Source organism: Magallana gigas, chromosome 10 (genome assembly GCF_963853765.1).
Source record: "Magallana gigas chromosome 10, xbMagGiga1.1, whole genome shotgun sequence".
Lineage (NCBI taxonomy): Eukaryota > Metazoa > Mollusca > Bivalvia > Ostreida > Ostreidae > Magallana > Magallana gigas.
The window spans coordinates 13,545,204-13,567,661 of NC_088862.1; the positions used below are offsets into that span (position 1 = coordinate 13,545,204).

A 22,458-nucleotide genomic window follows, 5' to 3' on the forward strand; every position below is an offset into this window, starting at 1 on the left:
TATTAACCGTCTAGAGGAAAAGTCGATAGGTATAGTTTATCTTTTCCCTACGTAGAAAAAAAAAACATCCATTCTTCTCTTCCGGAATTTATGGATATTTTTAGAAAGATTTAAACTTTGCTGATTGATTTCGCTGTAAATAATCTTGACGCCAAATTTAAAACTACCGTAATTCTATCAAAATATCATTGACGTTTAGAACATGTTTTCAAAATTGACCAGATTCTTCGTTTCATGGCATGCAATTATGACTTTTTTTCAACGAGCCATACATTATGTCACCCGTTCAATTGAACCTTGTTTTTTTTTATGCGTTTTTCAACCTTGATACATGTATAAATGTCCTTTTTACGATGAACAATGAATCAATATTTAAAAAATGGATGAAGCACATCTTTTTTATGTGACATCTACATGTAACACATATGTAACAGTTCTTACTATAGAATGTTTCTTAAGTAATAAAAAGCTACAAATAAAAACACAAAAACCAATAAAACAAACAAAAACCAAAAATTATAGACAAAAATACTTAGCCACCATTTCTCGAAATAAAGGAAAGTTGTCAAATCCCTGATGTATTAGTTTTTTTTTTTTCCTTTAAAGTTTTTTTCATGTACTCGTTTATTGTTTATTTTGTCTCCTTTGTTAAAAGAGAATAAAGATAACGACAATAAGCAAACAACGAAACCGGGAAGTTATTTTACCCGCTTTTTGATACACACTGAATTCGCTAACTTACTGCATCTGTTCATTCCTGAGTCGACGTGTCTATGAGAGAAAGAAAAGAACCACGCTCAAATTTCTGAAAGGAATTGTATTAAGATGTACATATTAGGAATTTATACCAAGGCCCCAAACTATCAATGAAAGAAATACCCGCAAGGCTATTGTTAAATATAGCATAATAATATTAGTCTGTGGTTCTCAAATAGATAGTATTTCATTTTCTGTCAACTTCATTGTTCACGTCCAGAAATCTAGGCGGGTAAGGTAAATAAAGTACTTAGTTGTGTTTATTTAATTCTCTTGAACCACGACACATATCCAAAGAAAGCGTCAAATTAACAAAAAAATATGCTCACTGAAAAAAGGTATAATAGTATATCTCTATAAAAGCATGTTTATTATTAATATTCTTTTGATTGACGACGCAAATCCGAAGAAAACGTCAAATGAACAACAACAAAATAGAATTTCTCACTGAAAAAAGGTTTATATCCCTCAAAAAGCATTTAACCTTTGAGTAACTACATTTAAAAGGCAAGCAGTGAATGTTTTATATGAACCATGAACCCGAATCATCATACTGATTCCTCAACGCATTTGTTGTAGATTGTTTTTTTTAATAATTTTTTTGGGGGGAGGGGGTCTAAAATATTTAATTTTTATCCTATGTATTTCTACTAAGATTGCCAGTCTGTCGTTTTGAAGTTAGAAACATATATACTAGTATAGAATAAAAGAGAAGGAACTCTATCTGGAAAGTAATGGAACATATGACAAATGACAGCTTTCTATTATAGAGAGTCCTCTATGGTGTGTGAAACGATGATTTATTCGAAAGTCTTGTAATGTATAATTAAAAAAACTTGAGATGTATGCTCAAAAACTTGTGATGTATATTCTATAATTTTGTGATGTATGTTCAATTTCTTGTGATATACATTGAATATACATCTATAATCTATAATCTATTATCTTGTCATAGAATCCAAAATGCAATTATTGCACAAATAATAACAAGATAATGGAATATAATTCACGGCGCCCCATAATCAGAAGAAGATTTTGAATAAACATCACAAGATATGGATCATAAATCTCAAGATTATAGAAAGAGATCACAGGAAATAGAATATACACTACAATATATTGACAAACTTAACAATATTATCAAATATACAACACAAGATTATAACACAAATTACAAGATTTTGAACACATATCACAAGATTTTTAATATACAGAAGAAGATTGCGAACATACACCACAAGATTTTAAATAAACAACACAGAATTTTGAATGTACAACCCAATATTTTGAAAAAAAACCCATTTATTTACAATATTTTGAATGTACATTACAAAGTTTTCGAATTGAGCAATATTTTACACGACATAGTCCACTAACTCTGTTCATGTTGTAATAAAACTACTTTTACAGTAGAATAATTTAGTTGTGTTTTATCAGCAATGAAACTATCTGCAATGTTCTCATTACAGAAGATAGTTTACAAATGATTTTTGATTTTCTAAATATTTTTAATTATCTATGTTTAAAAAAACAATGTTTTCTTATACAAATACAATGAAAATGACATCTTGTTATTGCAGGACAGGTTTCAAAACATATACGACAAATCAGATTTATATGGCATTGAAAATATGTTCCATAATATTCTTCGTTTGTACAGTTTTCATCGTAATCGAAGTCGCAAGTGAAGAGTTGATTTCTCCAAGTGCAAATGTTTCGAATATCTATTTTTCTTTTCATTTTTGCAGCATTTGAGCAATTCTCTCTCTCTCTCTCTCTCTCTCTCTCTCTCTCTCTCGGGAATAGTACGCTTTGCTTTGTCCTTGTTTTTCCTTTGCACGCTATAAAAATTTTCAATCCTTATTTCTAGATCTCTATGCTCTTTTTGACAAGGAGACTTTGCAACCTTTCCCAACCTAAGGTAGCTAGTCTCTGGTATTTTTTAATGCATGTACGTTTTATTTGAAAGGATCGCATGGAAGATCCGTTGTCCCCTAGAAACTTACTGAGAAAAAGTACGGACCTTTAAGTATAAAGATGTCTAGTATAATTCTTTCTCCATTTACAGGGCGTTTTGTCGATAATGACCAAAAACCATTTCTTGTTCCTTAGATATATCTTAGACAAAGAAAAAAGAAAGATACATGTACCGCTGTTTAACATTTGTAGCTGTTATATCACTGTTGTTGATGATATCATAATAGGAAGGAAATAGTCTAGAATGGAACGCAATAAAACCAATATTAACATGACTAATTAAAGTCATCACTTATTTAACAAGGAATCTTGATTATATATATTATATTGTAACTTATTCTATTGTGTAAAAGTAATTTTTCTTAATTTTGTAGGCAACATATTCTGTAAGTTTGACCTAATATCGCAAAATGAAATGCTTTTATGATAAACTTTAGTTTGAGACATTGAAATTGACAATGCTTCAATATCATTTGCGAAGAAGATTTGCATATAAATGGGATAAAATTATGTTGTTAACTACTGCAAATTGACATCCATTTAATCTCTTATGGAATCACGTAACAAAAACTAATAGTTTTATAATTATGTAGATGTATATATTTTCCCATAAAAAAATTAAGTTATTTAATCAACTTCCATTTCTAGATCTTTTGTAAAGTTTCCAGAAATATTTTGTATGTTAAATATTCCTTGGTCGAGAAAAACAAGTATTATAACCGTCTGACACATTTCAGGATCCAAATAGAAATTTAAATCTTTTTAAATATTTGCCACTTGAGACAAATAATTTTTTTATCGAAGTCGAATAGTCTGGTACTTGTACGTTTAAAAATTAAAGAAAATTGCATGCAATCGAAACAGACCCAATTATTTGTAAAGTATGTTAGCAGGTAAAACCGGTTTGAATAAAACGTTTCTAGGGTAGACTAAATGTAAACAAGCAACGGTTTCTTTCCTCATTTTAAATCATAGGGCGTTAACAAAGCATTCCGAATGCAAATAGAGTATAATCGGGAATCAACCCCTCGTAAACAGGATTATAATACGAACTTGACATGTTCTTTTTTACCTTTGATGACCTCTACCAGGAAGAACCGTCGTCTTAATTGATTTAATTCTCTTTGAGCTAGTTTTTTTTATAGAATGAGTTCATGCATGTCATGTAATTAAAGACAGATTGGGGTTGAGATATATAGGGAATGCACGATATTAGGGTCGGTTGTTTGCGTGATAAAGATCGTTTTCTTAAAATTGTATTTTTAGGGATCTAGTAACGAACAATAATATGTTGAAGGATTTGCGTTTTTTCCTGCATGAATTAAAGATTTTAACTTGAAAAAGGCATACCATATAAACCGCCTTGAAGAAAGATCGATAGTTATAACTTATCTTTTAATTACGTAAACAAAATCATTTAATCTTCCATTTCGGAATTTATGTAAATTTTTAGAAAGATTCAAACTAAGCTGATTGAAAAAAAAATTGAAGCATACCTATTCTTATATCATGTCAAATGTTTATTTGACATCTTTATGTACCCCAAAAAACTGTTCTACATACAAAATGTTTGAAAAGAAACAGAAACAAAAACACACACACACACACACACACACACACACACAAAGCATAAACAACAATACTTGACAACCATTTGTTGAAACAAGAAAAGTTGTCAAATCCCTCATGTATTATTATTATTTCTTTTACCTTTAAAGCTTTTTTTATGAACTCGTATATTGTTTATTTTGTTTATTTTGTAAATAGAGCATAAAGAATATCGACCAGAACCTAACGACTAAATCCGGTTGTTATTTTACCCGCTATTTGATACACACTGATTTCACTAACTTACTGCATCTGTTCATTCCCGAATAGACGTGTCTATGGGGGAAAGAAAAGAATTAAGTTCAAATGCATCCAAGGAATTGTGTTAGATGTACATATAAGGAATTTATGCCAATGCCCAAACTATCAATGAAAGAAATATCTGCGTGACTATTGTAAAAAAAGCCAAATATGTAAGCAGGTAAAACCAGTTTAAATAAACTGTTACAAGGGTAGAGTAAATGTTAATATACAAAGGCTTCTTTTTTTCATTTTAATGTATGAACGTTCACAGAAAAAAACGCATTCCCAAGCCTTCCGAGTGAATACAGTGCACCCGGAAGGCCTTGAAAATCAGGCTTCGTAAACAGAATAATACAACGAACTTCACCTTAAAGGGACTTGAACACAATTTGAGCTCAAAATTTAAAATTTCATTTTTCCAATTTTAATGTTTAGAATAGTTAATGTGGGAATTTTCAATGCTTTATCAAAATTTGAAAGTCAAAATTGAGCTATAAACAAGATACAGAGATATAGAGTTTTGTTAACAAAGCCCGAGCTTTGTTATGGTTAACGCATGTGTTTTATGGGTATAAGTCTTAATCAAATGTTGCTTTTTTCTGCTTATCATATTATCTATGAACACATTGAATCAGTTTACCTTGTTTGCAAAGAGTCATTTGGTCAACGAAATGGTAATTCCATATACTTTACAATATTTGTAAACGAACATATAAGACTCGAGCTTTGTTTACATTACAATGATTTCTTACCTCTGTATCTTTCTTCGAAACTTGACTTCTAACTTTCTAAATTTGGTCAATTATTCAAAATGAGCAAGCAACCCATTTTATACATAAAAAAGAAAAAGAAATTTTTGATCTAAAATTGTGTCCAAGTCCCTTTAATTCTTGACCTACGATTACCTCAACTGGGAAGAACCACTGACCTTTTGGACTTTTTTTTAATAGTAATTGTGGGAGTTAATGCATGCTTTTAATTAAAGACAGATTGGGGTTAAGGTATAGGGACTGCATGGTATCGAGGTCATTGGTACGAAGGTTAGGGATCGTTACTTGAAATGTAATGATATTGTTTTATGAAATTCATTTAACAAACTTTTATGCGTTGTACGAGTTATGTATTGTTCTATATGTATGAAGGGTTTTTTCTTGGTTTTGTTTATGTTTTGTTTGGCTTTTATTTTTGCATTTTTTACAACCTAGCTGTTAACTTATCCATCAGCATGGATATTCCATCACAAAATCTAGATAGGTGATATAAAAGATCTGATAACATAATACATGCAATATTTACTCTTTTTACATAAAAACAAATGTTTATTCTTATATTTTGATGAAAAATTATACTGCAGGTGAAACTGTTTAATTCTGGTTGAAATCCAGCATCGAATTAAAAAAAAAACATGCTATTAATATATGAACGGAATTGCGAAAAGGACGATACATGCAATTCAATTTGGAATTTTTCTTGCAAAAATAAAATATCTCGTACTTCTCTCCCGGATCTAATGTATATTTTAGAAAAAGATTTTCAAACTTGGCTTATTAGATCCGTTCATATCAATATATTATTGTTTAACACCAAGTTAAAATTTACCGTACTTCAACCAAATTGTCGTAAACGTTTAGGACTTTTTTAAATAGAATTGATCTACATTCAACGTTCTAAGACATTGAAATGATATGGGGTTTTTTAACAATCAAATGAAGTCAGTTGAGTTGAACCTCGTTTTTCACGATAAAGATAAAAGTTTTTCTTAATTCAAATGTCTTTAATTCAAAAACCAACAATTCAGATCTATTTAAGAAACAATGGATAAAGTATATTCTTTCTTAAATAAAAAACAATAATTATTCTTTAATAACAAAAAATATAATAGTTTTTGCTATGAAATATTCTTTGGTGAAAACAAAAACAATATATATTTGGTAAACATCCATTGCAAATAGTAAAGTTGTAAAATGTCTCATGCATCTAGGTTTATCCTTAATCATTAATTACAGCTTTCTTCCATATCATTTTTATTATAATGATTGTGTTACATGTACAGGTAGAACATAAAAATGAAGAATAGGGGAAAATTTAAAAAGACTGAATCATGAAGGTTTTCCCTCTCTTTTTTAAATGCTGCTTAATAATAAACATTGAATTCATTACACTACTACATCTGTTTATTCCTGAGTCGACTTGTCTAGAGAAAAAAAAGAACAAAGTTCAAATTTCTTAAAGGAATTGCGTGAAAATGTACATAAAAAGATTTTAAACCCATGCTCAAAGTATCAATGAAATTAATACTACCTACGCGGCTTTTGTTAAAAATAGCATTATAATAGGCGTTTGTGATTGTTTATAATTATATCTAGTATTTCATCTCCTGTCAAATGCATTGTTCACGTCCAGAAATCATGGGGGATAAGGTAAGAAGATACTATAATCGTGTTTATTTATACTCTTGAATAACGATATATAAATATATATATGTGTAACAGAGGAGAACGTCAAAGAAAAATGTTCACTGGAAAAAAGTTTTAATCTCTATCCCTCAGAAAAAAGCATGTTATATTTGAATAACAACGTTATATGATCAGCGAGTGATCAAAGTAATCTTATCCGCTAAGAATGGCTCTTATTTTCAATTTCTTTATAATTGTTGATTCCTTTTTATCTAAAAATACTTAATTCTTCTAAGATTGCCTACATTGTCGTGTAGAAGTGAATGGCATACTGTCATATATGTATAGATTAAAAGAGAAGTAACTCTATCTTAAGAGTCAGGGAACATATGAAAAACAACGACTTTTTTTATAGGCATTCATCTTGTTTTAAAAACGTTATTTTCAAAGTATAAAGCCAGCTACTTTTATTTCACATTACATCTTTTCTTCTTTGTCGAGACTAAAACAATAAAAATGTCACGGTGAGAATTTCTACAATATTGGCCATTTAATGAGAATGGGCTTTCAGAGTATTAATGAGATCCAGCGTTTTCTGTCTCTGGTAGCTTATGATGGACGCCTGTATCTGCGGACTGTTCTTGAAGCGTGTCTTCCGCTCCACGTGACCCCTGATCACGTGGTCCACCACTAAATGTTTGTAGTGATCCCAGTGGAACTTCTCTGTGTATGCCGCGAGAAGTTGATTATCTGTAGGGTATCTTTTTGAAATAAAACAAAAATGAAATATGTTTTATATGATCAGAACGAAGCCATTTTTAAGCAATAAAAACATACAGGATAAACATTTAAAATATCTTTAAAATGTACTACAGCAAATATTCTATATACAGTATCTAAGTTATTACCTCTGAGCTTCAAGATCTAAACCGCTCTAAATTTTAAAAAATCGCAAAATGTGTCTGTCGTTGTGCATGATATAAACAACTTTTCAACAACAAATTAAAGTATCATTTTAAAAGCCCCCCCCCCCCCCAAAAAAAACACAAAAAAAAAACAATAATGATTTTCTTTGTCGAAAAGAATAGGATATATGGTCATGAAAATTCCAACAAACCTGACAGACGTAGCTATTCTTCTGGCGTGATCCAAACCTTCCCTGGAGCAGACATGAAAAAAGTTCTTCTTCTTGATTCGAAGAAATCGACCCCCTCCACTGACTAGTAATACGTCACTATCGGGTGGTGACGTCACGTTATGCATAATGGAATACATATCCTGTAAATGTGTAAACTATGAACGTGACTTTTTAATTTACATTAAGAAAATGAATCTTACCTTCCTCCAGCGGTTTGGGGCATCTACCAAAATATTGACGAAAAATTCATGCATCGACATGCTTCGCGCACTGATGCTGTTTACCATCCAATATTTTTGTTGATGACTCCACCTCATACATGTACATTTCTTATCAGTTAATATTTATGCTTCAAAATCGAAAGCATTACGTACGTAATTAACTAATTAACACAAAAAAAAGAAAAAGAATGCAAAATTTGTTAGTGAATGCATCAACATAATTAGGGTCTTCCGTTTCCAACGGAAGACCCTCTTGTTATTCTACGGTTTCTTTTTCTTTATTCTTATTATTCTTTTTTTTCTTTTTCTGACTTTTTTGGAGCGTTATTTCTCAAAAACTACCCAACTGATTTGCACAAAATTTTTAGGAGTGATAGAACATCATCGTTGCTACATATTATTAAATTTTTGCATGATGACGTCACTTCCGGTTTCAGATATAGATGATTTTGTAAATTTAAAGGGTCATTTTGTCCACGCATCTCCTCCGAAACTAAACAAGACAGAAGCTTGAAATTTTCAGGGGTTGTAGATGAATGTCTGTAGATGTACCCCCATGCTTCCAATTATGAAAATTGCTCAAGGCCTCGAAGCTCGCCTGAACCTGAAAATTAGCACAAAATTTTTCCACGAAATTTTTGCACATTTTCTGTAATACCTTTCGATGTGCACATAATTTGTTAAAACATGTAATGCAAAAGTTGTTTCAATTTTCACGAGCTTGCCTTTGAAATCAAGAAAAAGGGACTGACCCCTCAAATTAGGGGCCAAGGGGGCTCTAAAGTCTTCTTACAATAACTCTTTACTGAACAATAATTTGTTATTAATTATATCAGCAAAAATGTTCATTGTACAGCTGTTTATCTATACAGTATCATACTGAAGTCATATGTTACGTAATTAGGGGTTTCAAGGGGCCAGAAGTTCAAAACTTTGATCATTAATATCTGAAAAAGGAGAAATATTCTTAAAAGCATTGAAGAACAAAAGTTGCTTAAAATGGTGTTCTTGTCAATATGCTACCTTAACTGCTTTTGTTTATGACCCCATTTAGGAGTTAAAGGGTCGGCCCCTAAAACACATTCGTACAGATATCTCAAGAACGGTTAACATTTCATGAACACTTGTTGAACAAAATATGTTTAAATCTGCAAGACCTTAAATTTGATATCAAGAAAAAGGGGCTGGCCTCTCAAATTAGGGGCCAAAAGGGCTCTAATGTCTTTTAACAATAACTCTTTACTGAACAATATTTTGTTATCAATTATAGAAGCAAAAATGTTCATTGTACAGCTGTTCATCTATACAGTACCATACCGAAGTCATATATTACGTAATTAGGGGTTTCAAGGGGCCAGAACTCAAAACTATGATCATTAATATCTGAAAAAGGAGAAATATTTTAAAAAGCAATGTAGAACAAAAGTTGTTCAAAATAATGTTCTGAACAATATTAAACCAAAAGTGTTGTTGTTAGTGGCCCCTGTAAGGGGTTAAAGGGTCGGCCCCTAAAACACATTTGTACAGATATCTCGAGAACGGTTTACAATTCATGAACACTTGTAGAACAAAATATGTTTATATTAGCGAGACCTTTTATTTGATATCAAGAAAAAGGGGCTGGCCCCACAAATTAGGGTGTACAAGGGCTACTAAGTCTTTTTATGATAACTCTTTTCTGATCAATAATTTGATATTTATTATAATGCAACAATGCAGCTTTTATTAAGCTTAATTAAAAACTAAAATCCGTTTTAAAATCAGACGATGTATTAAAGAGATATCGGAGTCTAAAAATTGATTTTTCCGGAAATTTTGTTTCCGCGTCCTTGGTTTAAAAAATAGCTTATGTTTATAGTAAAATTAACTCGTACCAAAAATAATTGTTAAGTCATACTTAAACACATTCGGATTTTTTTGTTAAGTCGTTCTTGAAATCAATAAGGTTTTTGTTAAATCGTACTTAAAATCATTCGGGTTTTGTTAGGTCGTACCAGGAATAATTCGATTTTTTTCATCTTTTTATTTTAGTTACTCTTGTTAATGGTTTAAGAACTCTGCTTCTTACAGGAACTTCCAGCTTTACTTCCGACATTAACGGAAGACCCACTCGTTGCTTTGCAACGAGCTTTGCTCTAGTTTTAACTATAATTGCCAATTGGAAGGCTCGTTTCATAATCAATCAATCAAATATTGATAATATAATTATACATAAAAAAAATCAATTTTGTTTAGACATTTGAATTTCTTTCAGGTTTTAAATCAGAACTTAAAACACAGTGTTTAAGCTATTAATACTCCTATACTTACAAAAACATCCTCTTTAAATAGACTGTCTAATTGAAGGTAGATATGGTCCGATGCTTTGTTTTCTTTATCCTTGGACATAAGCGAGGTCAAGGTCATTGGTCCCGTAAACAGCATTTCCTGTTTCTTTTTATGAGAATCATCTCTGTGTGGTGTTTTCATTGCCTTTCTCCTCTGTGAATTAAAAGTCTTTATAAGTAAATGTATAAACAAAATAAATGTGTGTTTTTCATTTCAATCTTTCATGTTCCTTTTTTTTTAAAAAACAAATTTCGTTTTTATTTTCATGACTGTGTTTTTAACTTATGAAACATTATCAAATATGAAATACAAGCATAAATACATATGTTTCTTCTATAAATTTTTTTTGGTTTAATTAAAATTAGCATAACTGTTTGCAAAATCTCTAACTTAAAGCTTATTGTTCAACACAACGAAAATCAAGTGTCTAAAGTCGAAACTTGAAACAACAATATAATTTATTCATTGCAAATTGATTTTTGCTACGAAATAAGCATGCACATGTTACAATTGTCTGTTGCAATGTATTTTAAAATAATAACTAAAGCATGCATGCATTTTTTAAAAACGCTTAAATATCTGAATTTACCAAGAAACAATGGACAGGAGATAGTAATACGTAAAATAAATCTTTCTCTTAATTTGGTAATTTAACTTTTGATGTAAGAAATTCATATCTGGAGTTAAAATGAAAGATGTTTTCATACATTTCCATACCACACAGTCATCAAATTTTACAGTAGGCATGGAGTAACCTTTACATTGTAAAATTCATTCGTTAAAAACAAAAAAAAACATCAGATTTGTCAGAACCGTTAAGTTGAAAAGTTAAAGCTGCCTTTTGTTATGTAAATTGGAGGCAATGTTTTAAGGTGGTCGGCAGAAAAAGCCACGATATTCAAAATAATGACTATTTCTAATGCCATGCTTTACAACTGCAAAAATAACATGCATAAGGTGCACAGTCCCTCTAAAAGAATGATTACTCATGTGTATGTGTATACCAATTTGATGATCTTTCACACAAACGGCGCGTTTGTTGTACATTTGTAATTATGTTCATTTCAATGGCATTTTTTGAGGTTAAAAAAACACTGATAGATTCTATACAATAAATTAAATTTAAACAGAGGGAGTATGCACCTGAACTAAAAAACAAATTAAAAATCTTTAACATATAACCTGTATTTCCGCCTCCCATTTCAAGTGTGTTAGAAAACTTGCTCTCTACAGTAAATTTTTAAATTAAAGATAATTCCATCGCACAGTTAAAATAAAGACGATTACATCTCGAATGAATTTCAGGTACTGCAAACGTGGAGAGGTAAGCTTAAAGGAAGGATTTGTCAACATAGCGTTAAGTCAAGTTTGGCAAATTTTTCCAGTAGAGCATTTCAAATGGCAAATTCTCTGATTTGGTTTTTGAGATTTTTGTTTTTTGTTTCTGTTTTTCCTGGTAATAAAAGCGCTGATCATATTTTTCATCGCCGCAAATACATCTCTTGCGCACTTGATTTATTACAATTTTTCTCCCAAAAATATCCACGTTTGCAATAAATTTATATAATTGTTAAACAAGTCAATCATAAATAAATTATTGGATAAAAAAACATTTAAAAAAAATTGTATATAATTAGTCATAATTATGTGCTAGCTACATAATTTAACTGTCAAAAAAAATATACCAAAGAAATTATATACATGACACATGTGATATCTTTTCAAAACAAAACCTTTTTTTCTAAAATAATTATGTACCCAAGAGAAAGCAAAATAAATATTGAAAAGTAAAAATTCATATAACAGGTGTTAATACACAGTATTTATACCATAAATACACTAGTTTAATCATTCTCAATAAACTTCAAACATGGATCACGTGACCTACCCGTCCATCTTTGCGATATTCCAGGGACATGGATTCTAACATCTTCTCTTTGCTTTCTTCGTCATCAGACTCCTCTGATGTTACACTGCTACCTAAATGTTTCAAGATGCATAATCAGTACATTTTCCAAAAAAGCTGAAAGGTTTGGAAGATAAAGTTTTATGCATGGGTACTTATTCTTAATATTTAAAAGTATAGAAAGAAAGAAAAAAAGACTGAACATTTCTACATTTTATTATAAAGTATATATAACTTATATCATTGGTAAACATAATCCAGGTTTGTATTCAAACCTTTAACAAAAAGTCCAAAAATAATGATATATAACTAAATGTACAACTACATCAATATATGTATATACAAGGCATTGAATCTGACATGAATTTTGTCGCTTTATCAGGAATAATTCATCGTGAAAAGAGCACCAAAATAATTTTCCAAGTGAAGTGACTTGTTCAGTAAGTTTGAAAAGATATAACTTTGTGTATCTACCATATACATTGTAAATGTTCACATGCAATGATTTTTATGTGAGAAAATTTTATGAAAATATAAATAAGGAGGGACTCCATTTAATATTTAACTAGAAAATCATGTGAATGTTTTTTTCATGTAAAATCAATTCTAATGCTCATTTGACCTGTACATGTTTTTGGGGGGGAAATCCTTTTAGATTCGGGATCGGTTCCTTGGACGTCACAACCTACTTTGAGAGTCGGGCTCGTCATCCAACAGGTTTACAAGAACTTCCGTGGATTTGTGTCGACTGCTGGTTCTAGTTGACTTGATTCTCTGACGTTTTGACGTAGAGGGGCCGTCCAATAACAGACGTCTGACAACTTGGCCTTTGCCCTTTCAGGAGATAAATAGAACTTTTCTCACAAATAACTTGATCACTGACCTATATCAGGAGAAGAAACATGAAACTGTAGACCTACTAAAATCACAACGGTTGCCTCATTCTTGGAGCTGAATTATTACTTCAGTTAAAGTTAAATTTAATATTGTTCATCTGTTAAGGTATCCCACTCCTCAATGTTCTTGTATCAAGAATTTCTCGAGAAGTATTCTATTGAAATCTGTAGACAAAACACACTTAAATAATACAAAGATAATGGGAGGTCAGAATTTTTGATTAAGCAAACTCTTTTCTTAAAATGTTGTTTTTAATTATGTACAATGGTCACACTGAATAGAGGGATTATGAAAAAAAATTTGCATGAAGCTGCATAAATGATTGTATGACCTTTTTGCACTTAAAATAGACAATTTTTATAATAGTTACAATTTGATTTGAAATAAAAACATTTTGAATATCAAGAGTTTTAGAAGATTAATCCAGTTTGCCTACATATGTATTCAGTATCATTTTGACATAATAAAACATGGGGGTCAGTGATTTCAAATTTTAGATACATGGCTTCAAAGGTAAAATTATTGCAAAATTTGGCTTAAAAAAATTCAGATATTTTCTAAATATTTGCATGATTTTATGCTAAACGTCTATCATTCTCTCAAAATTTAGTTTAGTACAAGTCATAGAAAACCTATAGAACATGTCACAAACCTATCAAATGTTAAAAATGAGAATAATGAATAAAGTATAATAAAAAGAAAAGTATATTGAAAATTCATAAAATTGCTTGTTTCTGTCATTTTCGACTAAAAAACCTTCCGCACGAGAAAATAGTTCCCCCCAAAACTTGTTCGTTTCTTGAATTCAAATAGATTTTCTTTACGAATGTTGTGTAATTGTGAAATTATGATCTTTTTGTGAGGTTTAAATAAATAAAATCATATTCATTTAAAATATAATGAACATCTGCGCAATGAAATAAAAACATGAGGAGTGATATACCTTAAGCTTGATATCGTCTTATTCTCTCCGTATTGAACAGTTACTTGAAGAAAAAAATTTTGAACGGAAATTTTTCGATTTTTATTTTACCTGCATACAGATATATATCCATTCTTCGTCACTCCTGTCAGTTGCCACAACTTTGTTCGTTTTGTACTGAAAGATAGATGATGCAAGGATCAGGAGGGAGCACAAATCGGGTTTGTTTAATGAGTATTTTATCATGTTTACCGTTATAAGTAATAAGATGAAGATGACTTAGGAGTCCTCCACACCCCATGACTTTTTGGACAGTAATTTTGCATGTTTCATCTAACTTTAAAGCTCAGCCAACACTGGCCCAAACACTCCTACTTCAAACATGGGCTGAGCATTTTGTCTTTAATAATTCAATAAGTCTTCAACGTTATGTTTTTTATCTTTACTAGGTAATCTTTACGGTTTTTTAAAAATCGTTTATTCATTTATAGGAAAGAATTGTATAATTATCAGTAAAAGAAATATCAATCTATTTCGTGTTAAATTGAGAAATATTCTCCCTGATGGTGAAGATAACCTTATCATCGGAAGTATTTTTTTAATTTTTAATGCTGGGTTGAAAGCATAAAAACCGTTAGAGTAGGGTCAAATCCGAACCTCTTGAATCTGGGCCTCGTTACACAAGGTTTTCAGCATTTCTTTGGTCCAAAACTTAGGACTGAACAAATTAAGTTTCCTACAGAAAAAAAGAATAGTTTTGCTCTACACATACATTATCCCTATTAAAATTTATGATCAACATATTTTACACATGATTGATAGATATTTTAAAGTTTAAAAAAAAAATTAGTATGAAGTTTAAGATTTTTTGTAACGTACGAAAGAAATTTTTCTTTTTCTTCTAGTTCCTCCTGAAAGATGCTAGGACAAACTTTGGCAAACGTCTCCTTGTCGACCACCAAAATTTCGCACGTTTCTCGACACGTGATTGTTGCAGTCCGTCGTATGTCTTGTAGTAATGCAAGTTCCTAAACAGCGGAAAAATAATGTGACGTAGAGAGAGGGGAGCCATGATTGATTATGCAAACAAAAACTTACAAGAGAGAGAGAGCGAGAGAAAAAGAGAGAGAGAGAGAGAGAGACAGAGAGAGAGAGAGAGAGAGAGAGAGAGGGGGGAGATGTAGATTTACAACTAATCGGGTTATTTTAAAACGATAAACTGAATGAGAAATGGGAGGGGTGAATTACTTGGGTGTTTTGGAAAGCTTATTACAATAGAATTATTCATTATTACAAGTAAGCGTCAACTAACACCCCTGTAAGTCATGATTTAAACAAGCTTCAATTTTTCAGGAAGATTTATCATTTTTTTTAATCGCTCACAAGATACATAGTTCGCACTTGAGTTTTGTCTCCATCTCTTTTAATCATTTTCTAGCCAAATCTGGCGAAATTCCTGGTCTTTTCAGCCACGCTAAGATTCATAAAAGCGTAATTTATGCAAAGTTCATACTTTTGACTTTGCAAGAAAATTCATATAAGATACTGGACAACTGTCATTTCATTGTATTGGCGCAAAATGAGCTGTATTGTCTCTTAAAAGCTTTTAATTCAGCTTGCTTTTAAAAAAAAAAAGTTATTTAGAGGGAATAGGTGTTCAACATCAGGTACATATAAAATTATACCTTACACATTGGATGTGATATGTTAGCAATCTTCTTAATAATCAATTAAAGAAAAATGCACTGGGGTGGAATTTTCGCAGAAATCACTTTTCCTAAATTTATATATAAAAAATTGAATTATCATGCCCCCCACACACACTTTTTTGGGAGCATGTAAACATTTTTAGTGAAAAATAGAAAATTACACATGTAACAGTGAAATCAAAGTTATAAATATAGTAGGTTGACTATTTCTAACCACCAAGAGAAGAGGAGCTCTCAAAAAACATGCAGTACAATTTCAACCTCAAAACATTTCGGTTTTTTTTCTCTACAAAATAATACTGTATCTAGAATAATAATATTCAAACTGTTAATGTTGATTTAATGTGTAATTTCTTGACAATTACCAGCACTCTTATTAAGATTATTATGATATGCATTGATATGTCTGGAAATTAGCTCCTTTTCTTGAGTTTACTTTGAATCAGATTATCATTTGAAGGTGTTCTGCTTTTTCAAAACGCAAATTCATAGGACGCTTATACATAATATGATTGATAACGAAAAACAAAATAATTATCATATTTGTCTCATTTTTGCAGGTGTAAATGACGAATCATTAATGTGGAATAACACACCAGGAAAAAGTCACTCGAATTAACAATAAATTATTTGATTATGAAATATAATGATATAAAAACTAAACATATCAAATAGGCGAAAAACTTGCAGATTGGGGATAAAAAAACGAGTATCTGAAGAATTAAATAATTCAGTTAGTAACAACAAAAGACCCTGCGGGGTTCGAGCTCGGGATGTACAAATCACAAGCCTGACACTTATCCACTCGGCTTGGCAGTTAGTTTCATGTTATCGTCGGTAAAATCCTTTTAATAAAACGAAATGTCATTTTTGATCAGAGATCAGCAATTTTGTAACGATGTGTTATACCACCTTAAGGAGACAGTACAACTGAAAAAAACCCAGGTATATCTATCATCTCTTAGTACTCAAAGAATGATCCCTTATTCCTTAAACTATAAAAGCAAAACTTGAACCTTCAGTTGATGGAATACATACAATCCAAAGGAATATATTTGTTTAATACAGGTACGTAGTATCTTTTTCTCGCAGCAACTAGCAACTAATTTTTTTAAATTTACATATATATAATTGAATTATCATGGAGTTCCCCCCCCCCCCTCACTTTTTTGGGAATATGTGAAAAATTGGTTAAAAAAGGGGAAATTAAGAGTGAAATTGAAGTTTTAGATATACTACGCCAGCCCCCCCCCCCCCCCCCCCCCCCCCCCCAACGGATTGGGATTTTGGACAATTCAAAATCCCTTTTTTTTGCTTGTCGAGATCAAGATTTTTTGGATGAGTTTGGCCCCCCACTTTCAAAAACAATGCTACGTGCCTGTAATAAGGAGTTACCATTCACATTATCAAGATGAAGCTGTTGAGCTGTTGGGCTCTTCTTTTGTTGTTGTACTTAATTAATCATATCTTCGAAAGGAGGGGAATAGCAAGAAAAGAGGGAAATAGGGAGTATTTATAATGCTAAAAACTGAAAATTGCTTACTCCAAAAGAATCTCCCCTGACTAGCACTGTTTCTGTTTTCTCAAAGTGTTCGCCTCTGGTATTCACTTCTTCGACGTTAACGAACACGGAACCGGAATATATAAAGTAAAAGTTGATTCCTACATGCCCACGTCTCAGAATGACTCTTCCGGGTTCCACACTAAAAAAAATTCGTGAGTTATTTTCTATTATTATTTTCTTTTAATTAGCAATGCGAAACACAAACTCAAAGCCATTTATGCCAATGCAACTGTTATTGGCAGAAAAGAGAGAGGGATGCCAAACAAACTAATGAATTTAAAGCTATATTCATTTTAACAGCCAGAAATAGGAAATCTAATGGCAAGTTCCCCAAAAATCTTGCATTTACATGTATACATACATGTCCATGTATTAATAACTAAGGTCCATTCATTACCCCGCGTTTATTTACATTTTTTCACATCTGTTTTTCACTGTGTTGAAAACCGCTTCTGACGCTTGTATTTGAAAGTACTGTTATAGATTATCATCATTAAACGAAGTAATGATTTCACAAACCTCTGGTAACGAAATGCTCGGCACATGTAGAGTTGGATCCGCTCCGTAAATTTATCAAAGCTTTTGAGACCTCTCAGCAAGGCGTGGATCCGCCTACAATCTTGTTCGCTTCTTGAATCTGGATCACTCTCAAATATATCTGAGGCCCACTTAGGTACTTTTGCAAAAGCCTGAAAGTATGTTTATATCTGTATGTTTATTAACGTTCATGCACATGTATACCGGTATTTATTTTCTGTTTACTGTCTGTTTCATGACGACAAAGCGATCAAATGTTAACGAAACTAATGTCAATAATGTGTAATTTTGTTCCTTCCTTTTTTTTTTAGGAGGGATGAATTTTTTTTTTTATTGGTTTTTTTCCTAAAGTTTTCATTTCAATTTGTCTAATAGTATATAATTACATACATATAGGTATACATTGTTTTCAAAGCTGTACTTTTAAATCTTTTAATAATTAAGTTGATCAAAATCTGAGAGTAAGTTCGAAAAACACGACGAACGTCTTTACCCTTTCCTTGGAGTAGACCATTTTATTGAATGCTAGTCTCCGGGCCTCCTGACTGGTATATAGTGTGTACCATCTCTCTTCCGTCGCTGTTCTGATGGTTTTCGTGTCGCTTATGTCAATGATTGCATTTAACCAACGAATCAGGACTAAAACACACTTGGCGGCCATTTTGAACCGTAGTTTCAGTGACTGTAAATCAAAGGTATTTGGATAAGCTTGAGTCTTTTATTCAGTAAACATGGAATTTGATTAAGTCTAGAGAAATGGAGTGCCGCTTTTGGAGACAAAAAAAGGGTGGCCATTTTGGGGGATGAAACACAAAACTGAAGGGTCTTGTTTATTGAATAGAATTCAAACCATTTAAACTATGATTTTTTAAAAGGCTATTTTTATTTAATGAGGGGAAAGCCTGATTCTCAAATTTTGTTTTACCTCCAGAAGTATTGATATGCCTTTGTTATAAGGGACGGACTGTCGTTGCGATTTTTTGCAACGAGAAGAGTGTTGTATAAAGATATTTAAAAAAAAAAAAACCATTCAAATATTAAAATTAAAACATATGGATTTTGTTTCTCTCCTAAATAAACTTAGGGTTCAAAAGCTAAAGAAATATTTTTTTTTTGTAGATTTTATGGCGGATCTGATGTGTAATGAATCGACCAGCAGGCCTCCTGCGTAGCGAGTTCTTTTAATAACCACAAGGAAATGACGTTCTATTTTTACTACCAGGGGAGATAACGTATAAAACATAATAGAGACCTTTTACTTTTTGTAAATTATTTAGAAATTAAATAATAAACAGTGGGACGGACAACTCCGGAATGGACATTTTTATAATGTGGGCAGGAATTACTGACTCAAACCTTCACTTGATTGAAGACAAGTAATTATATTGTTTATGTTAAAAACAAATATAGCTTGTTTCATAATTTCAACCAGTTGAAAAGACGAATTATTATTATTATTATTATTTCCCGGCTGTTCGCACGTTCCTATTGTAAAATTAGATACCGCTCCCTGTCAGAAGTTAATATCTATCCTGTAACCGGATATAGCTTTAAACCGCATGGTGACAATTCGGGTTTATATTTCATCATAAATGGTAAAGCGATATCGAAAAAAAGGGCGTTGTGTTTCTAATGTTTAAAGGCACTATACATTTCTGGATATTCTATCTAATATAATAAACTCTTGACAAAAGAGGTAAAATTTGACGCCAACAAATTGATGTACTTTTTTTATATTCTTTTACAGCAATAAGAAGATATTTGGTTCGAAATTGAAAAGAGGCAAAAAATGTATAATCAAATATGTTTTCTTCAATTACTTTCATTACAAAATAATTAAGCTTGCATGCAAAGTTGTTAGAACCTATGATCTGCTGTTTGTCCGTTAAAATAAAACTGCGTGCAAACGAACGATTTCATTTCAATTTAGATTTCAATTAAAAGTAAATAGGATATTTTGAGGGGAATGGTTTTGTCAAAACTATTTCTATTATGTTTTGAAGTGTTAGTTTGCTTGCTAAAAATCACATATAAATTTTTGAATATAAAAAAACACGACGTCAAGTGTGCTTGATTTTTCAAAATATCTAGAATTCATATTTTTCTTTTTAATTTTTGATATTTCATAAATTAATATATAATATATACTGACTATATACCTTCTTGTCTTTGAAAACCTCTTCATGTTTCTCTTCTTCAGGTTGCGATTTGGAGGAAGATCTGGGTTTGTTTCTCTTGACAATGGTTTTATGTCTTTCTTGTAAGCTGGACTTTAGATGGTCAAACACAGCAATGTCATATTTGGGGGTAAGAGACGGTGACCTTTTATAAAGGTCACACGCCGAGCGGTTAGGCTTTGGGGTAGCGGTCGAAGGCTTTCTGTGATGGTCAAATACATCCGGACTATTCTTCAGGGTGCCAGTTGAAGACTTCATGGGATGGTCAGACACTTGTGGGTCTTGCTTTGGGGGAGTGTTGTAAGATTTCCGATGAATGGTTCCGGATTGAGTAATGAGACAGGGGCTAATTGGTGAAACACGTAATACACTACCTTCCCCTACGCTCTTACAACGGCACGGCATTTCCGTATTTTGACGTCTTTGGCGGAGGGTTTTTTCTTCACACTGGGGCTGGGATTCTTCGGATGACATTGAGGGAAAAATTCCAGAATGGTTATCAATTACGACATCTTGGTGTAGAGGGGCCCGGTTTCTGGTAAGGGGGGCTGAATGTCGTAAACGTTGCAAATTCTGGCGTGTTTTATCGTCAGGTGAATACTGTGAAAGATGACGATTCTGCACCATTAAGTCTAAATATCTTCTTTTCTTCATCCTGTCTCTTTTCTTTTTTATTCTTCAACAAAAACACTGAATCAATGATCCTATTTTAAAAAACTTTTTTTCTTCAAAGTTATGAAGAGGACGAGTTCAGCTTTTATTCGAGACTAAATCCCCGAACCTTATTCTCCGCTGGCTGTTGGGTTTCAGATTTTTTTTTTTTTTTTTGATTTCCAAATCAAGTTTTATTGACTTTTCATTTAAATGCAGATGGCATTAACCTTGGGGTTCTGTATTGTCAACGTTTTTGATAGATAGCACAATGGCGTTGGTGAAAGGAAGGATGTTTTTATAACATTGCCATTCTCGCCGCGCGATTTAAATAGCTTAAGCTTCATTAGGTCCTATCAAACGCCATCTTTATTAGCTAGACATTGGTCTGTATGAACGGTTTTCAATGGGAAAGCATATTTATGACCGGGATTTTAAAAGAGAGATCGGGTTAGGGAATAAATTAGCATCTGTAATGCTTTTTATCCACTGCTGCACGATGGGGGAGTCTTTTAAACGGGGAATACTTAACTTGAATACAAACTTTTTACTTACCAAAAACTTCTCTCTGCCGATTCATTGTCTATTGAAAAGTGATTTGCTTTGATTAATAGAAAAGCGACGGATATATTCTGAGGAGTTGATTTTTATTGCGAACCATGCGTACCTTTTTATGATATCATTTTGTTTTTGGACCTTTTGTGTCTTTTTGCCTTGACGACATGTTTTCTACAGTACCAACATTACATTGCAAAAAATTAAGGTAATAATGATAGTAAAAAATAAGCATAAAAACATAAAACATATATGAGATAGAATCATTCAATAAAAACACCAATAAATCCCTCCACTTTTTTTCTTTATTTGAAAATAAATTGAAATAAATTCTAGTTTTATTTATATTCTATTCTCAATAGCATCAGTATTTGACTTCCTGTAATAATCCGAGAGAAACATAAAATATTCACGGTAAATTGATATTTACGGTAAACTCCTAGTTATTACATTTCGGAGCGCCATTATAAGAATCACAATGGCTAGAGGGGTTTCCAATCGAAACTTCCTACCCACACGGCGCTATTCTATCCTCGGTCTTCGGTGACCTTTTTCCTGTCAATACCTGTATCGCAATTTCCTGTTTTTTCAATCAAAAGTGTTACTTCTACATATATAAATGTCTCCTTTTTTCATTTATCATATTTCAAAAAATATATATATTGAGTGCATGTGTTTGAAATTAGCGAAATATATGTGTAAATCATATATCCACTTATATTCATGGGGGAGAGAGAGAGAGAGAGAGAGAGAGAGAGAGAGAGAGAGAGAGAGAGAGAGAGAGAGACTTTTTGTTGGTTTTTAGTATTACGCTGAGCGATGCTTTTGTTTACGTCCACTGTTTTACATGTACTTGCCCAGCTGGGAACTTAA

The 22,458-nt window shown here is 31.8% G+C and overlaps 1 protein-coding gene across 2 annotated transcripts; it reads right to left on the reverse strand.

Moving 5' to 3' along the window:
• Positions 1–7,233: 7,233 nt before the first annotated feature.
• On the reverse strand, positions 7,234–21,209 carry LOC105346238 (cyclic nucleotide-binding domain-containing protein 2). Of its 2 annotated transcripts, XM_066073345.1 has the most exons (13): positions 20,362–21,209; positions 18,696–18,884; positions 18,185–18,354; positions 17,645–17,804; positions 15,272–15,420; positions 15,050–15,128; positions 14,504–14,569; positions 13,259–13,407; positions 12,556–12,643; positions 11,850–11,894; positions 10,650–10,820; positions 8,098–8,258; positions 7,234–7,741 (listed from the first exon to the last, which is right to left on the reverse strand). In XM_066073345.1, the coding sequence occupies exons 1-13, from the start codon at positions 21,031–21,033 to the stop codon at positions 7,531–7,533; spliced, it is 2,310 nt and encodes a 769-aa protein (XP_065929417.1). In that variant the 5' UTR covers positions 21,034–21,209; the 3' UTR covers positions 7,234–7,530. The 2 variants fall into 2 exon arrangements, with proteins under 2 accessions (XP_065929417.1, XP_065929418.1); XM_066073346.1 differs by lacking the exon at positions 11,850–11,894 and having other exon boundaries at positions 20,362–21,208.
• Positions 21,210–22,458: the final 1,249 nt, after the last annotated feature.